The 20,237-nt window shown below is 32.8% G+C and overlaps 3 protein-coding genes and 1 long non-coding RNA gene across 5 annotated transcripts in view; 1 reads left to right on the plus strand and 3 right to left on the minus strand.

Annotated features, from left to right (window-relative positions):
- LOC139486641 (myosin heavy chain, clone 203-like) overlaps positions 1-2,047 on the minus strand; it is a 32,403-nt gene extending 30,356 nt beyond the window's left edge. Inside the window, exons 1-2 of the mRNA XM_071271567.1 lie at positions 2,043-2,047; positions 1,226-1,309 (exon numbers count right to left, since the gene is read on the minus strand). Of these exons, the coding sequence (XP_071127668.1) occupies positions 1,226-1,309; positions 2,043-2,047 (89 nt within the window). The remainder of the gene's footprint in view (positions 1-1,225; positions 1,310-2,042) is intronic.
- The window catches only part of LOC139486786 (ragulator complex protein LAMTOR1-like), a 513,831-nt gene that overhangs the window by 356,709 nt on the left and 136,885 nt on the right, over positions 1-20,237 (plus strand). The window lies entirely within an intron of this gene.
- LOC139485477 (uncharacterized) overlaps positions 1-20,237 on the minus strand; it is a 75,556-nt gene that overhangs the window by 30,356 nt on the left and 24,963 nt on the right. The window lies entirely within an intron of this gene.
- On the minus strand, positions 1,771-11,244 carry LOC139486994 (uncharacterized). The gene is made up of 5 exons (XM_071272021.1): positions 10,339-11,244; positions 8,881-8,964; positions 6,285-6,383; positions 5,802-5,885; positions 1,771-2,172 (listed from the first exon to the last, which is right to left on the minus strand). Exons 1-5 carry the CDS (start codon positions 11,079-11,081, stop codon positions 2,088-2,090), a joined length of 1,095 nt encoding a protein of 364 aa, XP_071128122.1. The 5' UTR covers positions 11,082-11,244; the 3' UTR covers positions 1,771-2,087.

The raw sequence follows: 20,237 nt of genomic DNA on the forward strand, positions 1-20,237 counted from the left end.
AAACTTTGAATGTACACCATATACAATATTATTTGTAATTGATTGAAAGTCTATTTAATATTATAATGATTATTCTCTTCTAATCTCTATCATAGTATGAAAATTGTGATTGCAAGTATGGGACAAAGTGTTAGGAATAATTCAATTGAGACACAAACATATGGGTTTAAAAAATACACACGTATGTACACAACTACCCAAACTGTAAATCACCCTCAGTTATAATAGTTTTTTATTTTAATCTAATGATAAGGGGCAATTAACATCAAACTCAACCAAATTAAATAATATAAAGACCTAGATAAAACACCGTTTGACAAGTTCTTTTCTAGAAAACGGTATATGAACATGATACAGATTAAAGCAGATTTTTCTTAACACTCAGTCCTCCAATTTCGTATCTCGATCAGTTGAATACTTCAAATTACTAAAAAGTCAATTTATATTTTTTTTATACCGGAATAAAAGAATCATTTACAGTTAAAAGTATAAAAATACTAGAAATTCCAATTGACAATCGCTGCATGAATGTCAGCTTAAAGTTCTTATCCTGTTGTTCAAAATTGTGACCGTTCATCGGTTGCTTTACTTCGGAATCAATTAATAACAACAACGATACAATGAAGCCATGTTTGTACGATCTCATGCCAACTATTTTAGAAGACTATTTTCTAAAAAATGCTCAAATTAAAAATCGGAATATTCGAGCACCCGTAAAGATAATAGTTGATACATTCAACAAACGCAATAACTTCTAGTTTGTGAACGGGTTGCATGGATTACTTGCAACTTATTTATTTGTTTTGTTTTAAATTTGGCATTTTGTCCTTAAATTCATTAGTTGTTTTAGAAAAACAAATATACATCTTTCACCCTAGCAAATTATAAAATGATCTACAGGATTTCCTTGGTGAAATGGGTAGTAAGCTTAGCCGACCCTTATTTTCAAATTTGACTAACATGTGTCCAAACATAAAAAAAAATGTTAAACATCAGAGTGCTTTATTGTATTCGTTGTTATCAATCAAGAATGGTGATATGTCAGCATATTATTTTAAAATAGTCTAGTACGTAACTTTAAGCAACAACATTCATGAGACAAGTATAGCATCTGCACATTCCCAAAAGGACAATTAAAGTCGCAATTATTGTTTTCTTCGATATTTATCATATAAACAAAAATATATCTTTCATATGACTAAATGCTTCAATAAATCAAACCTACTCATTTTTATTAAATGTTTCGGTCGCTCCTTTTTTTATATTTCTTAATTCATGTCTGAGTTCTTCTTTTTCGGCATTTTCACTGCTTAAAGTTAAGGCATAAACACTGGATCATAATTTATCTCTTGTCTGGTGAAAGATTCTTTATAGTAATTACATCATATGTAATAGGTCATTTGCCAAATCAAGTTACTGCAGTTGTAGTGCATATGAAAAAATTGCGTTGTCAACAGATCGAAGAAAGACGTGATGTGCTTCCTTAATGACATATAGCCAAAAATAGACAGAATAGGTTTCAGCCGAATTTGAACGTTTAAATCAATCGGTAGAATTCTTATTCCAGATATCACATCCTCATTTGTACGATGATGTTATTCGTAATGCCTTTTGTTTAGATACAATCCATGTAATCATTTTGCATGTTTTGTACAAAGTTATGATTTTTCTCAGAATGCATACGAAGCCTTTATAATAAATCTATTGGATTAATAATTATTGATTTTTTAGTATTGAAAAATATGCATTTATTAGTTGTTTTGTCTTTTTGTCTGTTTGTGTGCTTTGTGTCAATTTGATATAGCAATTAATTTCTTAAAAGTGTTTACAGTGTTTTCTTCTTTTCTGCTTCTGTGTCGTCGTCTCATATGAAGGGAGCGCTCTTACTCTTGTTTAACAACTTCATATTATGTATGTGCCTGTCACAAGCCATGAGCCGTAATTCAATGGTTTTCGCTATTTGTTGTCTGCTTAGGCTCATTTTTTTAATTATATTTTTTTTATTGTTTTGTTATAAATTTATGTCTTATTGACAAATATACCTCATGTACACATTTTTAAAGATATTGGCAAATGTAACTTATATTTTAGACGTATTTCGTTAACTTCTGAATTTGATTGTTGAGTCTCTGAATCTCGGCTGTTTTATCCTCTGCAATTCTTTTAGATTCCCTGGTAATGAATTGAAAATTAAAGAAAAGACAGGATATTGCATTCAACACTTAAATGTCGGGCCATATTCTTTCGTGCTTATGTTTTTTAGATAATTTCACGTACATCTAAAACTTGACATTTCCTATTTCAAACGTGCCAGTTCTCTTTTCTGAGTTGAAATTACACATTTCCAGGTTGGCAAATTATCAGTTTGAAGTTGACATTTTATTAGTTGTTTTGGCAAATTTGGCATTTTTTACTTCCAAGTTGACATTTCTTACTTACAACTTTACATTTCACACTATTAACTTGAAATATCTCAGTTCCACATACAATTTATCTATCTTTATTTAGAATTGCGAAATGTCAACTAGGAAGTGAGAAGTTACAAGTTTGAAGTAAGAATCCCAAAATTAAAATCCAATTGCTCAGAGGTGGAAAGACCTAATAATTAAATTCTGAAAATAGATTGTCCCTACGTAACTTTTTTATTGTACTTCTGATTTTAATTTTCAAATAATGACAGTGCAAATCTGTGACACTCAAAGCTTTTCACATGATTTATATTATGGAAATATTTTATGAGTTTCATATTCTTTAAAGTAATTTCATAAGTAAATCATACATTATTATAGGTTTACAGTTTAAAAGAATTACAAGTAAAAGCAATGAAAATATTTAAGATATACTACAAATAGACTTCTGAGGCCAAAATCCCTACTTAGAGTGGGTGGATGGAATTTCCGCACCATGTACGAAGTAGGAAAAACTGCGCAAATTGAAAAAGAAACGTTGAACATTAAAATCGATATACTGGGCATAAGTGAATGCAGGTGGACAGGTTATGGGTCAGTATAACAACAAATGGACAGAGTTTATAGTTAGAGAAGATGTAGCGAGCATAATGAATAAGCAAGCAAGTAAAGCTCTTATAGAATGGAAACCTAAAGATAAGAGAATAATAACAGCAAGACTCCATATAAAATATTTAAAACTTACTCTGATTCAATGCTATGCACCAACTTATGAAACTAAAACCGACTTCTATGAAAAGCTAAGAAGTGTAATGGAAGGAGTACATGCCCATGATGTTGTACTGGTTAATGGAGACTTGAATGCAAAAGTAGGTAATGACAACATCGGAGTGGAGAGAATAATGGCTAACAACGGATGTGGAACTTTTAATGAAAACGAAAACCTGCTGATTGAATTTTGTGGACTAAATGATCTGGTTATTGTGGGTACAATGTTCCAGCACAAAGAGATACATAAACTTACATGGACATCGCCAAACAGAAGAGACAAAAATCAAATTGACCATCTAATGATTAATGGCAGATGGATGCATTCACTAAACGATGTATCTGCAAACAGAGGGGCAGACTGTGGAAGTGACCACTACCTGATTATTGGCAAAATTACATTGAAGCTCAAGAAAGCTCCGAAGATAAATGAGCTGAGCAGGAAAACATTTGATCTGCAGAGACTGAAGGACAATAAAATAAGACAAAAATTTAATACTGAAGTAACAAACAGATACCAAGTACTCCGTGAAATTGATGACAACAATGACAATGAAAAATGGGTAAAAACATTACTGAAATTTGGGATAACCTCAAGGACATTTATACTAAAACAGCTGAGAAACTATTGGGATTAAATAACAGAAAAAGAAAACAGTTGCTGTCAGACAAGACTTGGGAAAACATCAAGGAAAGGAAAGCCATTAAAATAAATCTAACAGATTGAAAACCAAATTGCAATTAGACTATAAAGATAAAGACAAAAAAGGTTTAAAAAAAGGCAGTGAATGACAGGAGAACTTGCAAATGAAGCTGAGGAAGCATCAAAGCGTGGAGAGCCCAGTGTAGTATATAAAATCACTATGCTGCTCTGTGGAAAATCCAGGAATAATTATGCACCAGTACTAACCAAAGAGGGGAAGCTACTAATTACAGACAAGGAAAAGTTAGATCGTTGGTCAGAACACTATAAAACTATCCTGAATAGGGATGAGGCAAACAATGATATACCAGACATTCAACCGTTTGGAGATGCAATTGAAATAGACACAGAAGCTGTATGCAAAGATGAGATCCAAAAGGCAATAAGACAACTGAAAAATGGTAAAACACCAGGTATAGACAACAACAGTGCATAATTACTAAAATCAGACATACAGTCAACAAGCGAGATACTACATTATCTATTTAACAATATATGGATAGATGAAGAAATACCAACTGAATGGGACAAAGGAATTATTATAAAACTGCAAAAGAAGGGAGATCTGAAAGTTTGCAACAACTGGCGAGGAATATCACTACTTTCAATCCCTAGTAAAGTATTCCTTAGGGTCATTAAGAAAAGAATAACTGATTCCATCAACAGTAAGATGCGTGAAGAACAGGCAGGTTTTAGAAATAACAGAGGCTGCATTGATCATCTATTTACCCTCCGAAACATAATAGAGCAATCCATAGAGTGGAAGAACAAAATAGTATGAAACTTCATTGACTTCCAAAGAACATTTGACAGTGTTATAAGAGAATATATCTGGGACATACTAAGAGCATATGGAGTACCATCGAAAATAATCACGCTGATAAAGATGTTCTATGACAAGTATGAATGTAGTGTATTACACAATGGACAGCTTTCTGATTGGTTCTCAGTGGAAACAGGCGTCAGACAAGGATTCATTATCTCTCCTCTTCTCTTCTTAATAGTTGTTGACTGGTGTATGAGATCAACCTTAGGAAATGGAAACACCGGTATAAGATGGACACTCAACTCCTTTCTTGAAGATTTAGACTTTGCATATGACATTTGCTTACTATCCAGCAACAGAGCACAAATGTAAAAGAAAACATCAAGACTGAATACTATGTCAAACAAACTTGGGTTCAAAATAAACATCGAGAAAACGAAAGTTATGTCAATCAACGACCATTAAAATAAAATACCAATTAAGATTTGATCCTTAAACATCGAGGAAATAGAAGACTTTACATACCTAGGCAGTGTAATAAGCAGTGATAATGGGACCACCAAAACATCAAAGCAAGGCTGAGTAAGGCTAGAACATCCTTTTGTCTACTTAGACCAATTTGGAAATCGTCATCCCTTGCCAGAAACACAAAGCTTAAAATCCACAACAGCAATGTCAAATCTGTACTGCTTTATGGCTAAGAATGTTGGAGTATTATACAAACTGACTTCATACCTGCTTGAGAAGAATATGCAAAATCTTTTGGCCAAAATATCCAATTAGGAACTATTCAAACTGACAGCACAAAGAGACATAAGAGATGAAACAAAAACAAGAAGATGGAAATGGATAGGCCATGTCTTAAGGAGGGAACCAGCAAACATCGCTTAAGTGTTACTGAAGTGGACTCCAACTGGCAAGAGGAAAAGGGGAAGACCTAAAGAAACATGGAGAAGAACAATGGAAAGCGAGATGAAGGAGGTTGGGATGTCGTAACGAGAAGTAGAGAAGAAAGCACAAGACAGAGTGTTATGGAGAGAGCTAACGTCGGCCTTATGTGCATCAAAGCACGAAGATAATTAAGTAAGTAAGTACAAATAGACTAACTAGATATAACTAAAGAGTGGCTATTTTGTACATTGTATTCAAAACGTACTTTGTAGCTTCCTGATATTGGCATGTTCGCCTACATATATCGACCTCCAGCCTCTGTTTGTCCAAAACAATTTTATTATACTCCCTGTGAATTAAGTGGAATATTACTACCATTATTTATAAGCAACTACATTTTTATATACAATTTAGATAAAGAAATATTAAATAAAAAAAACTAAAACATGACAAAACTAAATCAACGTTAAATATGATTTTAAGTACACATACGTATACAGATTGGAAGTTTGAAAATTCTACTCAAACAAAGGACCACCTTTGTTAAGGAAGCAGTGAACATCAGTTCAAATATAATAAATACCGTACTCGACGTTCGAGTAAAGTTTGTAAACTATTAAATTGCTGAGAGCTGCTTATGACGATCTGTCAATAACATGTATTGCTCAATTGTCATCTACCTGTCTTTTATTTGTGTTGTTGGTTTGCTGTCGCATTGATGTCTACCGCGAGTTTATTTTATGCATACTTTTGTAATTCTTCCTGTTCCCTTGATGTAACATCTTCTTCGCCAATCTCTTCACTTGACACAACTGACTTTGTACATACATCCACAGTATCAGGTTTACTGCATTCATTTAAAAATATAGATATGAAATAAACCATAGCAAAAAGATAAATAAAATAAAATAAATGATATGTCGATTATTGGTGAATGCAATTAATATGCTTGTTTTTTGTGACCAGTTTATAAACACATGCAAGAGTGAGCACATCAACATAGTTAGAAATCAAATTAAGAAAAAGGTTTTCATGTAAAACTTCAAACAAAACTGTTGAAATCATCATTTTTATGAAAACAAAAACGTGTTTCTCGTCAATGGTAGTAAGTATCTTCACTGAATAAGTAACTATATATAAATATCATGCTTGTAGCCCATGTTAAAGAAATTATCTATTTAGAGATGGCTTTATCTATATTTAACATAGTACATATTTTTTAAGGTTAAATCCTTACTGTCTGTTGATATTTTTATTTTTGCACAAATCATGTCTTCTTTGAAGGTTTATGACGTTAAACACTAAATCATTGGAAAAATGATTGGGATTTATTTTCATTGATTTTAGTCTCTGATGCATGAACTCTTATTGTTTACTATTTTTTGCTTTTAACTAGCGTTTGATAACTGCGAGTACTCTCAAATTGTACTTTCGTCTTAGATTGACCTGTTGACACAATTTGTAATTAAATGTTTACTTATTTTATGTTATATCTCGTCTCATTATTGTTATGTGTACCAACTTTGATAAGTATTAAGTATGGTGATACATTTTGACCTCAGTCTGTACTTGTATTCCAAACATCAAATTTATTAATTTGAATTTTGAAAAAAAATCTTTACTTTTAAATCGTTGTTTTATTTAACGACATTTCTTCTCAGATAATATTGTTTATAAGAGTTGTCTTTTTGACACTCTTCCTATATCTTTTGTATTACTACCTGAAATGGCTTTGTCTATGACTGTATAGGCACCTAAGTTTTAATACACAATTATGTTTTGTCATAGACTACACTTATTCGTTCAATAGATATAGGAAGATGTGGTGTGAGTGCCAATGAGACAACTCTCCATACAAATAACAATTTAAAAAGTAAACCATTATAGGTTAAAGTACGGCCCCTATTTTGTTGTTTTTGTTGAAAAGTCTTTTTGATCGAGTGTATAAATCAATTCCAATTGATATTTGATAGTGTGTTTTGTGTTATAACGTTACGCTACTGTCTCAGGTTAAGGTGAAGGTTTGCGCCAGTTATAATAAAAATAATAATAATAAAGTTGTATACCGGATGCTTAATCAGTTCAAGATCAATTATTGGCACCTGACGTGGGTCAAATTGGTATGTTTTATGTTTAACAAAATTACGTTATTGTGTTTGTTCTATCGCTAATGCAAGAGTTTGTTATTAGTTATCAAAGGTACCAGGATTATAATTAAGTACGCCAGACGCGCGTTTCGTCTTAATAAGACTCATCAGTGACACTCAACAAGTACAAAGTTAAAGAGAATTGAGGATCCAAAGTTCAAAAAAGTTGTGCCAAATACGGCTAAGGTAATCTATGACTGGGATAAGAAAATTCTTAGTTTTTCGAAAAATTCAAAGTTTTGTAAACAGGAAATTTATAAAAATGACTACATTATTGATATTCATGTCAACACCGAAATTTTAACTACTGGGCTGGTGAAACCCTCGGGGACGAAACGTCCACCAGCAGTGGCATCGACTCGGTTGTGTAAATAGTTATCAAAGGTATCAGGATTGTAGTTTAGTTCGTCTTCATAAGATTCATCAGTGAGGCTCATATCAAAATATTTATAAAGCCAAACAAGTACAAAGTTAAAGAGCATTGAGGATCTAAGGTTCCAAAAAGTTGTGTCAAATACGGCTAAGGTCATCTATGCCTGGGATAACAAAATCCTTATAAACGTGTAAACCCGTTGCATTATCATGCACCTGTCCCAATTCAGGAGCTTGTTGTTCATAAGTAGAAGTGTGTTGTTGTGTTGGTTTTTTTTTGTGCTTCACGTTTCTCGTTTTTAATTAGATTATGTCGTTGGTTTTTCATTTTTAATAGTTTAACACTTGTCGTTTTAGGACCCTTTATACATTGTTGTTCGGTGTGACCTAAGGCTTGTTGAGAGTCGTAGTTTGATCTATAATTGTTAACTTTTTATATATTATGACCTGGATGGAGAGTGGTCTCATTGGCACTCAAACCTCATCTCCTTTTTCTAAGGACATATCCCGAGTTTCAAAACTGGTATCAACAGACATATCAGTTACTGGTATATATTACCAATGTTATTTCAACTGATCGGGCGGAGCTTACGTTTTAATCTGCATGAGGACAGTCGATTTGAAAATGTGTGTGATTTCGATGATTGCCGTTATAGTTATTACTGATTTCTAATCACCTATCAGTGCCTCAAAGGAATTTACAAAAGAATGACTGGACAATGAATTGATGATTGTATCCTAAAACACCTATCTATAGATGGACTGGTTTATTATGAGCGAACTGGATAAACTCCGCCCAGTCAAGTGAAATAAATTGAGTAATACCTGTCAACTTTAACTTGATCATCAATTTTCAATTTCGCAAACAATTCTGATGTTACTTCATCTATCTCGTCGTCTTTTCTCACACTGAAATGAGAAGATGATTCAAACTTTATCCAAGGCTCAAACTGGTACTAAATTCATCTAAACAAATTGCGTGAAAATTTACTGTACAAACCGAAGCATTAGTGTTTGGGTAAATGTGATCCTTATTCATTTTGTTTATATTCTACGCATTATCTTGAATTATTTACTAATATGTTTAAATGGCACTTGTGTTGTGGTGCAAAAGTTGTATTTTTATTTGCATGGCACTCCAGGGCTTTCGTACTTATGTATCTTTGGCCTATCTTTTAAATGGGTATCACATGTTTGTTAATAAGACGGAAGTCATCATCATGCAGGGAAGTCGTTTTGTTTTAAAAAAAGACTTGCATGGTACCGAAAAAAAGGTGGTGGACGGTTGACGGCAACTTGAAAAAAGTCTTTTTATTAAAATAGTAAAATTATGATTTGACATAAAAAAAGAATATGTGTTTAACTTTAATAACGGAGAAAAAGAAACGAGGATGGAAGAACAGACCTTGTTCAAACGCGGATATTAAAGAACCATTAAATATCATTCATGTAGTACTTTCTTGAAAGGTGTCTGCACGTTTTCTCCAGTTTAGAGCAATTGTACAGAGCATAGACCTGACAGTGTTGGTAACGGTAGTAATTTTGGTTTGCTTGCTGATTACTTCTGATTGGTTCTCTGCTATTGACTTTGCCTAAAGGAAGGTATAGTAACTTAACTAATAATGATTTTATGGTTGAGCTAGCAAGCAAGCAAAAACAGATACTACATTTACCTACACACTGACTTCAGTCTTTGCGCGGTATTGCCCTTAGATATCAAGAATTACTTGATGAGCATTTGTGGTCAGTATTGGTCCTGCGTTTTTCCGGAGGTGATTAAATTTTCCCAGTATGACAACGCCTATGAGTTGAATTTTGCACTGTAACTAGAAATTAAGATTATAGAAAACGTTTTGGTTTTAATCAAAAAAGAAATTCAAACACGTACTTGAGTATATGATTAAATCTTTAAACAAATTTATCCGACAAATTCACTTTTTTTTATATTCATTGTTTTAACAAGTCGTTATCGAAATTCTTTGAAAGTAATCAAATTCAAAGGAAGCTTTGCAAAGGGCATATGGTAGATTGTTATTTTTTTATGAATTTACTTATCGATTTAAATCACAGTTTAAACCTTGCTACTTTCGTTTTCAAATGTAATCACGCCACTATTTCATTATGATCTAATACGTTTTGAAAACATTAAAATGATTTAAACATTACATTTCAGTGAATATTTATATTCCGAATTTGCAAAATTCAATTAAGGCATCAAATTTATATCGAAATCTTTGATCTGGTTTAATATCGCCAAAAGGAATTTCAAACAACATTACATACCTTTTCAGGCAACCAAAGATGTTACAAATGTTTGAATGATCTTTTATCCCCGACTGGAATATAATTCTCTCAAGTAAACTCTTTGCTTTTTCATTCTCTTCAATTTGGAAAAGTTCTTTATTCACACAAACCCACAGCAATACGAAGGTGGAGGAATATTTTACTATTTCTACTGATTTAATTGTGTCAATAGTTTTCCCAATTTTCCGCATATATTGTTGCTGTATGGTACCGTCATTATTAAGATCTGTAATCTTCTGGTTGATTTGTCGGTATAAACTGTCGGCTCTTTCTACTATTATTTCATTCCATATTCTTTTTTCGACTTCAATATTCTTTTTCACAGATTGCATTTCCTTGACTTCAGCTTGACGAGCTGTCACAGCATGGTAAGCATTAGTTATCTTTGCCGACAGACTTTTCACAAGTGTTGGTATTTCTCGTCGTATTTTCTTAACAGCGTGGATGAGCGAAACCACATCATCAATGTGTTCACAATGACTCCTTAAGCATAATGGACAAAAAAGTATACCACACTTCAAACAAAACTTGTTATACGGAACCTGATGAATTTCGCAACTCCCGTCAGTTGGTCCCAGGTGTTTCACTATCAAAGAGCATACTTTGCTATGTGTGTGCTGACCAAGGCAGAGCTCACAACACTGAACCTTACATTTATCACAAAACTGTAAGACACTGCTGTTTGATCCACATATATTACATGGTTTAATATTGTTCGACATTGCACTTCCTGACAAAACAGAAAATAGTTTTCATAAATATATACGTGGCAACGGCAAACACAGGTTATTCCGACTTTATCGTATCAAAGGCCACAAAACTATACAGATCAATCCATATTTGAATATTTCTTTAAAATTGAAAGTACTGATCCATCAAAATAAACTCTATTTCACACCCGGAAAGAAATCAAGGCATTTCGTATTCAAAGGGAAGTAATAATATCATAAATGATCATAAATGTTTTTCTATAAATAGGTTTACGGTCACTGTAAATACACAAAAAAAATGTTTTCATTTGTAATTATCAATGGGTATTTTTCTTTTCTATAGATCGGTGTCTTGTCATTGCGGATTGATAAGTATATATTTTTTAGAATGTGAAAATAAAACTTCACTGGTTAAACTGCATAAACATCGTCATACCATCTGAGCATACCATTTGTTAAAATCGAAAATAATATCAGGTCTTTCCTCAAGTAGTCGAAAGACCTCCATTATAGCATATAATTAAATGCTGTAGTACGTTTTTGAAAATTGATAAGAAATAATTTTTTACAAAGCATGAAAGCACATCTATTTAAAAATGTAGGGTCACGGACTTGTTTAATTTAGTATTCATTTTCGCAAATTGTCAAAGGCATATAGCATTTAACTCCCATATTTACATATTTTCGAAATAAAAACTCATATGTGTAATCAAATTTAAATCTGATAGTGAATAAAATTTGTGGTTTTTAAAAGAACAACCAATGTTTTAGATAAATGCGGAAAAGGGTGCTTATTTAAAAACAAAAAGTGGGTGAGGCTAATAAGTCATCATAAGTTGCTGTAATACGTTATGGATTGTAACCTCAGTAAATGAAAGCAAATGGTTGAAAAAAATGATTTTCCATTATCCAATAGTATGTATATCAGCATTGTTATGATTTGACACCTGCTGTAACTATCTAATTGCAATTACGTTTTACAATCTATCACTTGCACAATGTTGCATGATCACATACTAAAGAATGATGGAACAAACGATGTTTTCACACACACAACAAATGCAGGTCCCTGTTCAATGATAATATGCATTTGTAGACATGTTACTATAAGCCGATACCGAAACCGAAACTGATACCGATACCGAAACCGAAACAAAAAATACAAGTGAGGTTAATGGTAATTGTTTATAATGTTAATAGACTCAACTCTTTTACTCCATTATATTGTTTGAAATTTGAATACACTTGATGAAGTGTTACTTCAATTCAAAATTCAAAATTCAAAATTCAATTTTTTGCACTTTTGAGGAAAATGACGACATCCAGCGTTGCCTCTTCACTGAGACCAACAGAAAGAAGTACCTTTCTCATGAACAAAATATGTTTTATCATGTGTTGGTAACCTCATTATTCCATCATTTAAATCTGACAAGATTTTTCAAGATTTTTTGCAGTTTGGACTCCCAAAGTTTTTTGCAATTATAACCTAATATTATTCTGGGATATTTCGTTACATCTTGTTCAAATTGTGATAATTATTGAAGTTATTATATATTTCAAATGACGTTGATTGTCATCAAAACCTCAATGCTACCTTATTAAGTGGTGTAATAGTGGCGAAGAACATCATGTGACATATCTGTGATTCACGCAGCTACCAATCTCTCTGTGTCATAAATCCTCTACTCTGTAATATGCCTCCTAAATTCATTTATCGTCAGAGTATTATATCATTGAAGGACAAATGTGGATTTAAAAAAACCTGATGGATGGATACATATATACTACAATGGAAGGAAACTGCAATATAGATGTTCACCATAAGCCGATACCGAATCCGAAACCGAAACTAAAAAAAGTTGTGAGCTGCATACCAAATGAAAGGGCATTTGCTCCCCTTCCCTGTCATTTCCCTTTAAATTTGCTCAAAAGTCATAGTCCATTTACGGTAACGGCTGATTTGTGATTTTACCATCTTAACTGCAATTTTCATATTGAACACATTTGACCATTCAGTTGAGTTCCCATGTATTTTTGTCTTATAAATAAAATATATGAAGGAGGTTTTAGGTCATGTTTTCCTAAACACCTTATTGCTATTTGTCTGTCTGGATTGTTAAAACCACAAATTCAAATATCGATGAATATGCAAGTTTTCAACAATCCAGGAGAATTGACATCCACGAAAAATATACGAATCCACAGTAAGATTTAGGTTTTGATAAATTTTGGAAATGACAATTAGGAAGTTATAAAACTTTATTCTTTGAATATGTTTCAAGCAAATTACATGCATGCTCGGCACCGCTTTTTATCAGGAATTTTGCATGCTCGGCACCGCTTTTTATCAGGAATTTTATAATTTATGTCTTAAATTCGGGTTTTTTTCCATTATAATAGGTGGATTTTCAAGTTAATGAGAAAAATGCTTTGTTCACTAATTCAGCAATGCTTTAACTGTTGTGAATGTGAGCTCCCTTCGGCTATCATTAGAATCTAGATTTACATCATTCATTTTCAATGTAAGAGTTCTCCTTTCATTCAAAAGGTAAATTTCCATGTTTGCTGGTCACTTGACTAGAAACTGCATTCAGTGATTTTGTTTGTCTCAATTTACGCCTGAATTTCAGATTTTTCCTAATTACCAATCACTAAAATAAATGTCATTTAATACGTATTAAATACATGTAGCATTGTTTGTAACTATCATATTCATGTTTTTATTTGACATTATGAAAGTACTATTGAGATCCAGGATTCTGACTTGAATAAACAGTGTTTGTAACACACATGGTTTTATCCGTTTCTTTCCCTTCCCTTAAAATTATCTTTCAGTTTGAAACTACCTGACAATCATACTGAGTTCACACCTAATTTGAATTGGATTGCATTGACATTAACTAATTTGAATTAGTTTAATTCACATTTGAAACGGTTTACATTAACAAACACATAGTTCAAATGCGAATCGAATGCAAGTGAATTGTTTGTCTATCTATGGTCAACATGTTAGGGTATGACTATACCACTTTTACCAATTTTAAGAAACATTGTTGAATTTTATTTATGGAAGCTTACTTTTCATTTATATAAATTTAAGATTAATATTTCTGAGGTTATGGATTGTCTCTACTTATAAAGGGGGAGGATTCCCAGTTATTTAATATATTTAATTAGATTTTATTCAGGCGCGTAGCTCCCTATATGCCAACACGCAACTGCGTGTATATCAATTCAGCATGCAAAAAAAATATCAAAATAAAAATTTATAGCATTCGGCATGCAAAAAAAAATGTCAAAATAAAAATTTATAGCATTCGGTACGCAAAAAAAAATAATGTCAAAATAAAAATTTAAAGGAAACACAAATATGTTGTTTATAATAAACAAATCATTTAAAAATTGTATGTTTTTCGAATATCATAAATACAGTTGTGAAAATGAATAATCAGTCCCTTGCTTTAATGAAAATGAAAAATCTTGCTTCACTAGTGCAGAAAATGAATAATTTGTCCTCTTAGATTACAAAAATAAATAACCGATCAAAAACAAATCCTCTTGCCCCCTCCCCCAGAATATCAAATGGTCGACCCCTAAGTCTATATATAGGATTTTTTTCTGCGACAAGTGCCTCAAACCATGTATTAAGATTTTTGGATAAAGGACCACAATAGGTAAAAGTCCAATTTAATATTAAATGTTTTAAGTTCTTGGACTACATTCATTCTGTGTCAGAAACCTATTCTGTTTTGACTATTTGATCACAATCCAAATTCAGAGCTGTATCAGGCTTTAATGTTGTGTCCATACTTGCCCCAACTGTTCAGGGTTCGGCCTCTGCTGTAGTATCAAGCTGCGCCCTGTGGAGCATCTGGTTTATTTGAAGGGTAGATGTTCCCGGCCTGTTTATTAGTGGAATAGTGAATCAGGCCATTACTCTTCTCAATTGTATTAATGCATACTTTTCATGTTGGGACAGTTTCCCTCATTTTTGAAGGCTGTATGGTTGCTTATAATTGCTTTGTCATTTGAACATTTGTGGGTAGTTGTCTTATTGGCAATCTTATTACATATTTTAATTTTTATACGTATCCATCCTTCAGAAAAGTTGTTCCAAATGTAATGAATCCCCTCCAGGCTTGCCTTTATCTTCATTGGAACAATTTTTGGGATACGATTGCTTTCAAGCAATCTGTAGACTTATACTGGTGGCTCAGAGCATTGCCCTCACGTCAATCGTTTTATTCTAAACATTAAGGAACATCTCAGATTCTTATGATTGTCTTGCTTTAAAAGGTAAAAACAAACAAAGGGATTGAACTTTAACAACTTTCCTATAATGTTCTTTTCATAATCTTCATGTTTGATAATTCCCTTGACTTATATGCGTGTTTTTAACAATACGGAAAATCAGAATTAAGCAGTATTTATATTTAGTGTTTTTATGAATTTAGAAACACGTGAGAGGGAATACCCAGTTTTGATAAAATGCGAGAGTTCTCTGAATTCGGATAAATATATTTCTGTCATATAAGAACTGAAGTGGATTTTTTCTTATATTTTACCTTTATGAAGGTACCTTTTGAGATTGTACTTCCATAAAGAAATAGAGAACTATCTAGGTCGTTTAATAAACATTTAATATACGTTCTTGCTCCAGGTTTTTTTTGGAAATTATGCGCATGGGTATAGTTTTCTTGACTTCGAGGGGTTTACGATTGAATGGTTGCTCTGGATTCCCCACTCAATTAATTAATTTTTAACTCATGGGATCTTTTCTATGTATGTCTGCTATTGAAGGTTATTATTGTTGCATAATTTTAAATCATATGCATCATTTAAATTAAAATAAATATAGTCCACATCGTAGAACACCACTTCAGGCGAAATGGAGTCTTCCATATTATTGTTTCGAGTTGTCTCCCTTCCGGAAGTAACTTCCGTGAATTCTGAATCAAAACATTACGTCGAGTATTAGCTCGTTCTGTCAATAAAGTGTATTATATTAAAAACGATCGCAATTTAAACCGATAAATGTGTCCGGAAAGGAGTTATGATCACTGACCGAAAGGAAATTAAATATTTAAAGAGTTAGGAATTGGGTTCCTCCTAGAATTAACGTAGGAAAATAGGTGATAAGATAAGAAGTGAAATACCTTCTCTCACTCTGAGTCTCAGTGACTGCTGTGGAAAGTAAACTTGGAATTGATAGTACAAAAATAAAACACAATAGGCCTAATTGCATTGTTCATACACTTTTATCCGGGATTGGCTATTTTATAACTATTTTACATGTGCAGTTGAATTAGTTTTGAAAATAATATTATCCAGCTACATGTACATGTGTCAACGAAACAACGGCAATCGTATCCCTCAGAGCAATCTGCTCTTTGATTTTTTTTGGGGGGAGGGTTCCAAACCAGTTGTTTATAAGTTGCAAATCAGGCCATTACTTTTCTTAATTTAATTGTTGCTTACTTAACATGTCTAGACTGTTTTTTTCTCACTTTTTAAGGCTGTATGGTTGCCTATAATTACTTTGTTATTTTAACCTCTGGAAAGCTGTCTCATTGGAAATTATACCACATATATTGAGATTTTTATATGGATTGTAGACCTGAAAAAGATTTTCAAAGTTGAATATGCTGCAAACTTCAAACAACCTACTACTTTATATTTAACAAGCATGTATAGAGACACAGACACGTTAACTTTTATTTCTATAGAAGTCGCTCTTCACTATACTACTACCTGTCGATACATTTATTTTTGGCATTGCACAAGTCATGTCTTCTTTGACTATTAATGACGTTAAAATACTAAATCCCTGTGATGTGTTTTAGTCGATTTTAGTCTCTGATGCATGATTTTTTTATTATTTATTGGTTTTGGCTTTTAACTAGCTGTCAGTAACTGCGAGTACTCTCAAATCGTATTTTCTTGTTAATTCGACCTGTTGATACTGTTTATAATGCTTTTTTGTTATTTTTTATTTATATGGATCTTGTCTGTACACCAGCTTTCATTATTTGTAATATCTTCAATTTTTCACTTATTCTTACAACATTTGTATAAACTTCAAGATTATAAAAAAAACGTTTTTTTTTCTAAAGTGAACATTGATTCGTTAAATATTTCTCAGTCATGTCCTGTGTTTGAATTTGTTTGTTAGCTTTTTGGTCATGAATGTTTGTCTCTAATATTTAATTAACTGTGCATTTGTATTCAGATATCGCAGATCAAATTTATTCGTTCATTGTTTAATCATACGTTTTTTGATTGAGTTAAGTCTGCCAATTGATATTTTATCGTATGTTTTTCTTTGTTGTGATGTTATGCTATTGTTTCAGAAAAAGGGAGAAGGTTTGGATCCATTAAAACGTTTAATCCCGCTGCAAATGTTTGCACCTGTCCTAAGTCAGGAATCTGATGTACAGTAGTTGTCGTTTGTTTATGTAATATATACGTGTTTCTCGTTTCTCGTTTTGTTTATATAGATTAGACCGTTGGTTTTCCCGTTTGAATGGTTTTACACTAGTAATTTTGGGGCCCTTTATAGCTTGTTGTTCGGTGTGAGCCAAGGCTCCGTGTTGAAGGCCGTACTTTAACCTATAATGGTTTACTTTTTAAATTGTTATTTGTATGGAGAGTTGTTTCATTGTCATTGGCACTCACACCACATCTTCCTATATCTATGTCTATCATGAAACTTTTGATCAGAACTATATATAAGTGATTTCACCATTTTTTCATATGTGTACCACTATCAATCAACAGAACAAATGCAAATTATTTTTTTAATATTTGCATATGGTTTCCTTTAATTTCTCACATCTATTTTATTTGAATTTAGGGAAATAAGTATGATGTATATAAACAAATCTCATGTCGATATATAACATGTACAACAATCAAACATCAACCCACACCAAACTGGCTGTAGTTGAAAAACATCAAAAGGGAAAAAAAAGTGAAATTTGGAGAATTTATATTATCCCATGTACATGCATTTGAAATATATTTAAAATATTTTTTTCAAATTTTTTAGTTTTAGGTTCCACCTAGCTACCATATTAGAAAACTGGGATTTAAACGCTAGTCTATTAGAGGAATATTTCCAGTGGCGAATCCAGAAATTTTCGTAAGCGGGGGCCAACTGACTGCCTAAGAGAGGGCCCACTCTGATCATGCTCCAGTGGTTCTCTAAATAATCAACCATTTTTTTCCAGACAAGGGGGGGGGCTCTTAATTCGCCTTTGATTTCATTGGTTGTAATTTTTATTTTATCATGAACCAGATTTGAACAGGACTTGGGGAATGAAGGTAAAGACCGATTGTCAGTTTTAGTCTTATATATGTACTTTAATTTTAGTCTTACATGTATTTATGTGTACATATATCACTGATTCAGTGGCGATGGTGAATAGCTATATATAGACACTGACAAGTCTTAGATAACATTTTATAGTTTTGAATGTTTCTTCATCAGTTGACTAAAATTAGGTGGAGGTATGTTTTTATTTCCAACAAAGGGGCACTCATGCTCAACCTATATCAGTTTGTATATGAAGCGATTGATAGTTACCAGACACTGAATGATTATACCATAAATTTGTGAAAGTTTTAACCTATGCATATATACTTTAAATACGATATGAAAAATCATGTCTTTTCCAGGACTTCTGATCCAACCATGTAGAATGGCATGTTATTGAGATATGGTTCTGGTTGATGGATGTTCATGAAGGACCTGTAGTACAAAGTATATCACTGGATTGAGCTCTCTGTCAAAGTGTATTATTAAAGTGCTTTGCTTTGAGCTCGGTTCATTGTTATGCAATTCATTCTTTGTGAAATAAAGATTTTACAGACAACTCTCATGTACAAAGATGTCTCCAAGTATTATCATTTCTATGTACAATGTAAGTAACCGGGAGATAAAAGCATATTTTTTTTTTGTTTGAACCAAACATTATTTGTCCATTGACCAAATTTGTTTTACTTTCACCAGCTTTGAAGGAGATATTATCAAAGAATTGATAGAAAACAGCACAGAAGCTTACTTTCTAGCTCATCAGGCTCAAGGATCATGTTAGGCATTGTCATTACTAAAAACCAATAAATGTCTTCTAATCTGAGGATCAATTCAACATTTTAAAGTGTTTTACTAATGATACTGTCAAGCCACCACAAAGATATACTGAGTGCCAATGAAAACGCAACACTTTTTTTGTTTTTCAAAAAAGTCTGATAATTTTTATTTATTTTATATTAGAACTTTGTAAAGTTGGTTGAAAATGACTTTAAAGACAATTGTCGACAACTTTACGGTTGGGTGATTTTTGGAACAAATGCGAAGTAAGGGTTATTTTGAACGGACATAAACCGAGTTCACCGCTTTTCAACATACGCACCATTTTCACGATTTTGTCATTTAAAGCTTGGCTAATGTCATGTATTTTCCCGCCCTTATTGTAAGGAAACTGCAATAAACATCTGAGTAAATGCCAGGACTTTCTGAAAACCAGCGACATGCAGTTTCGGGCATGATCCAATGAAGCCTTTTACAGCATACAATAACCCAAATCATCCACAAATTCAACAAAAATGGATCAGTTAATGATAAGCCACATCCCAGGGTTCAAAAAGCAAGAAACGCTCAGCAAAACCGATACATTTGGTCTTTAACATATCCGATATCGACTCTGATGGATGTCCAAAGGTCACGTGAGTTCAATGGTGGTCACGGTAGATCCTGTGGAGCAATTTCAGTAAAGCACCATTTGCGCAGAAATTCAACGGTTAAAGAGGACCACAGCCGACATCTAAACGGCCGTCTGGTGTAAACATCTAATTCTGTAGACCAAAAATCATTCATTATGTACCAAAAATCGTCAGTGGTGGTTACATAGACGTTTGGCACCCGCCAGATTTAGGTCCGATAGAGCAAATTTTGCATCAGATTTGACATGATTTAGACGATGAAAACCACCACAAATATCATAAAGTCAGCTTGAGTTTGCTTTACAGGACAAGTGGAATAACATTCCTCGAGATCACATTAAACGTCCGGGATGATCAATTCCACGGCGCTGTCGAGATTGCGCTCCACAACGGGGTTGTAACATTTTTTGTTAGGACTGTGATTTGATGATTCGACATTGGATG

This window comes from Mytilus edulis, chromosome 8 (genome assembly GCF_963676685.1).
Source record: "Mytilus edulis chromosome 8, xbMytEdul2.2, whole genome shotgun sequence".
In the NCBI taxonomy this organism is placed as follows: domain Eukaryota; kingdom Metazoa; phylum Mollusca; class Bivalvia; order Mytilida; family Mytilidae; genus Mytilus; species Mytilus edulis.